Genomic DNA, 4,190 nt, shown 5'->3' on the forward strand with positions numbered 1-4,190 from the left:
CATTTAAACGCCTATGAGATGAGAAAAATAATCACTGCCCTAATACGTCAATATTATCGGCTAACGCAAATGACTATTAAGGAGAAAAAAATGTTAACCGTGCAAACGTATAGCAAGCGCAACGCAATACAGGATGCGTAGCGTAATACTGGTCGCGTAAGGGAAATAGAACAAGGCGTCCATCTCAAATGCATATAACTACTTACTACAGCCTCGCACGAAGTGCAGATCAATGTAGACTCCCACAGGAACGTGTGGTTCCAAACACAAATAAGCTCCACCGGACATGTATTTAAGCAAAAGGAGACGGCGGAAGTCTCGCGATATTTTGACAAGTTGTCAGATGTTAAATAATGAAAATAAAGGCAGGACTCTCGAATACAATGTATCACAAGTCTCCTGGACTTGTTTTAAAGCAAGAGAAGACGGCGGAAGTCTCGCGATATTTTGACAAATAGTCAAATGTTAAATGATGAAAATAAAAAGAGGACTCCCGAATACAATGTCTACAAATAAACACGAGTCTCCTGATTTAAGGGTGCCAAGAGGGCAAAAACAAGCGCCCTGCTGCAGAGATCTGGTCAGTGTCGGAACAGCGGGTAATACATCCTACAGAAGCACAGTTGTATGTAATAGAAAGTCCACCACATTACCTAGTCTAACGAACCCAATAAGTTTTCATTCATATTGATGATAAACTGAAAGTGGGTAGGGGGAAAGGCTGTCTTATCAAAAGATGTCACTTCGTCAGAAAATGATGAAAAGTGAGGTATGGCCAATTAGAGGGGAAAAAGGAGAAATAAGGATAAAATAAGGAAATGAAAAAACAAACAAAGAAGACCAGGTCAATAGTGGTGTACTAGCTTGGATGGTGAGATGAAATCACAGGGATACAAGTGCGAAAACAGTGTATTGAGTCATACTGGGCTGAAAAGTAACCCATCAGACCACCCATTTGGCGGATTTCATCATATGGGAATAAGTGGTTGCTCCAAACACCGCCTCAACCTTAAAGTGGCGGTGCATATATGGAGAGCGGCAAATTCAGCCACAGTAGTGCTCAAAAAAATGATGTAGTAAAGAGTGCAGTGCTGTAGAAAAGTGTGATTACTAAAATTAGCTACCTAGATATAAGGGACCGCTACAAAAATAGATCTAGGTGCCAAGATTAAAAACACGCCTAGTAGTGGTTGAGTAAGACTACATTATGGCGCTGTACAAAGTGGTCAACTAGTTTCAGCTAGAAGGAGAATTGCTCCAGCTTTCATCAGGACCTAAACATAATAAGCTACTGCAAAACAGTGTGGTAATTGTATACACATGAGTTAATCGTAATATACTTAAGAGAGTCACATCTGTCCCTCAAAACTTGGAACCCCAGTGTCCACTGATCACAGGAATAATCTTCTTCCCAGCTTTGTGTGGGTGAAGACCTCACCTCGCCCGGCAACTGCTCGGGACAATTGAGGCCCCGCTCTGTCCGTCGGTACCCCATACTCCAATCCGAGCGGAAGGGGAGGCCACTACATCATTTTTTTGAGCACTACTGTGGCTGAATTTGGTCTTCTTTGTTTGTTTTTTCATGTTATTGTAAGGGGCATGAGGAGACAGGTCGTTAAATTATTTCCCCTCCTGACCCTCCGCACATTTGTATTTTTGTAAAATAAGGAAATACCTAGTCTGTGAGTGTCTCACTAGAGACAGACGAGTTCTGGTACTGCAGACAGTCACCTGTGAACAACACTGATGCTGCCGGAACAGGGCACAATAGTCCTAAATAAATACACAGTATCAAAGCTGAAATCACATAGAGTCACTGTGCGGTGTAGATTGGACACTATTTCGTGATATACCATGAAATTTCCTCATTTAGACCACGTTTGACGCAGTCCAAGTGGTATATCCAAAAAGTTTCACGTTTCTTGCGTGTTGTTTCTATGAGTTGACCTGATCTTGACTGCGCTTTCTCTAGGATTGACCATTTAATGTCTTGCTCATTGTTGTTCATTTTCAAAAAATGTTCAACTAGCGGTGCCGTCAATCTCTTTGTTCTGATGGAAGATTTATGTTCGCTGAAGCGTGTGCGAAATTCACGGCCAGTTTCTCCTACATATGCCAACCCACAACCACAGAATAGAATATAAATTATATTACTGCTACGGCAGTTTGTGAGATGACGAAGCTTAATTTCCTTGTCATTATATTCAATGGTCTCAGATGTAATTGCTGAGTCGCAAGCATGACACGAACCACATCTGTGGTTTCCCAGAATGACAGGAAGTCCCGTAATGGAACGGATGCCATCTGAAGGAGACCTTTTGGTCTGGAGAGTGTGCACCAACATATCCCGCAAGTTCTTATTTCTTCTGTATGCTAGTAAGGGTAAAGGCATAGCGGGAACATGCTCGTCGGCATTCAGAATTCTCCAGTTTTTGTTTATAATGTTCCTGATCTTGAAATTCAGGGTGGAATGATTTAGAACACAGGGAATCTGATTGTTTTTCAAGCGATTGGACCCTTGTAGTAAGGCTACTCTATCATAGTACTTAGCTCTTTTAAAGGCGTGTCGTACTAGACGATGGGGATAACCTCTCTTGAGTAGTCTATCTTTAAGCTCATCTCCATGTTTGTGGAAAGCAGCCATATCCGTACAATTACGGCGAATCCGTAGAAATTCCCCAAATGGGATGGATTCTCTCTGACAGTTGGGGTGGTAACTGTCAAATTTTAAGATGGTATTTTTGGCTGTAGGTTTCCTAAAAAGGCTGACTTTCAATTGTCCGCTGGTGCCCTCAATGCTGATGTCCAAAAAGTCAACCTTATTGTTGTTATAATTTACTGTGAATCTGAGATTTGGGTCACTGGCATTGAGCCAGAGAACAAACGCTTCCAACATGTCAATTGATGCACTCCAAATGAAGAAAATATCATCTATAAAGCGTTTCCAAATAGATATATTTTCAAAAAATGGGGCCAATTCATTATAGAGGTTACGTAGTTCCCACTCACCCATAAACGCATTGGCAACACTAGGGGCACAAGAGGCTCCCATTGAAGTGCCCTTAATCTGTTTATAAAGAGAGCCAATATACTCAAAGAAGTTATTCAAGAGAACAACTTCGAGGCATTGTAAGATAAAAACATCTGGGCGATTGTCAGGGAACCTATGGAGGAGAGCTGACACCGCCTGCAACGCCCGGCACTGAGGGATATTGGTGTATAACGCCTCAATGTCGAGCGTCACAAGGATGTCAGTCTCAGAATTGTATGGAAGTCCCTCAATTTTTTTTATAATATCGCCAGTGTCACGGATATACGAAGCATACTTGTGCGTGAGGGGACACAAAAAGGTGTCCACGTATTTGGATAAGGGCTCAGTATATGACCCTATGGTAGATATTATAGGTCGCATAGGCAGTTCGGACGCAAAGGCCGCCTTGCGTACAGCCCAAAAAAACTATTATGCTGCTATTAAAACTGCTAAAGGGATTTATTATGCAGGGAGAATTGCTAAAGCGGAAAATAACAGTAGAGAAATGTTCTCTATTGTTAAAAGCTTCGTGTCCCCAGTCGCAGAAACCACCATACTCCCGTCCTCTGCGGAATGGTATGAAGTTCTGTCTAACTTCTTTATAGACAAAATTGCTAAGATTCAGCAGGACCTGTCCTCTGCGGTACCAGCTGAGAGTTTAGGGAAGGACCTTTCCATCAGGCCACACCTCCGATACTCAACAGCTTACTAACTTCTTGCTGGTGGCAGAGTGTGATATCTTGCCTCTTCTTCAGTCCCATAAATCAGGCTCTCCCTCCGATCCGTGCCCTGCCCGGGTACTGTCGGAGGTGGGCAGCATTGTCTGTAGGGATGTTACCCAGATCGTGAACCTTTCTCTTTCCTCGGCAGTGGTTCCTGTTAAATGGAAGCAGGCAAAACTTCTGCTGCTTCTGAAGAAACCAGGCCTCGATGCCACTGTTCCTGGAAACTACCGGCCCATTTCCCTCTTGCCTGCATTGGCTAAAATATGCGAAAAAGTAGTCTTTCGACAATTGGAAAGGTTCGTAGAGACCTCTAATGCTCTGCATCCAGCCCAATCAGGCTTCAGGGCGGTATATAGTACGGAGACGGCACTGGTAGAGATGACGGAGTCGATTCGGGAGTGTCTGGACGGGGGCGGCAGAGCGGTCCTGATTTT

At 43.3% G+C, this 4,190-nt stretch overlaps 1 protein-coding gene across 1 annotated transcript; it reads right to left on the reverse strand.

Annotated features, from left to right (window-relative positions):
• Positions 1-1,837: 1,837 nt before the first annotated feature.
• On the reverse strand, positions 1,838-2,896 carry LOC147690203 (uncharacterized). The gene has a single exon (XM_086936652.1). It carries the CDS (start codon positions 2,894-2,896, stop codon positions 1,838-1,840), a length of 1,059 nt encoding a protein of 352 aa, XP_086792778.1.
• Between the last annotated feature and the right edge of the window lie 1,294 nt (positions 2,897-4,190).

The sequence above is a fragment of the Lissotriton vulgaris genome, chromosome 9, assembly GCF_964263255.1.
Source record: "Lissotriton vulgaris chromosome 9, aLisVul1.2, whole genome shotgun sequence".
In the NCBI taxonomy this organism is placed as follows: domain Eukaryota; kingdom Metazoa; phylum Chordata; class Amphibia; order Caudata; family Salamandridae; genus Lissotriton; species Lissotriton vulgaris.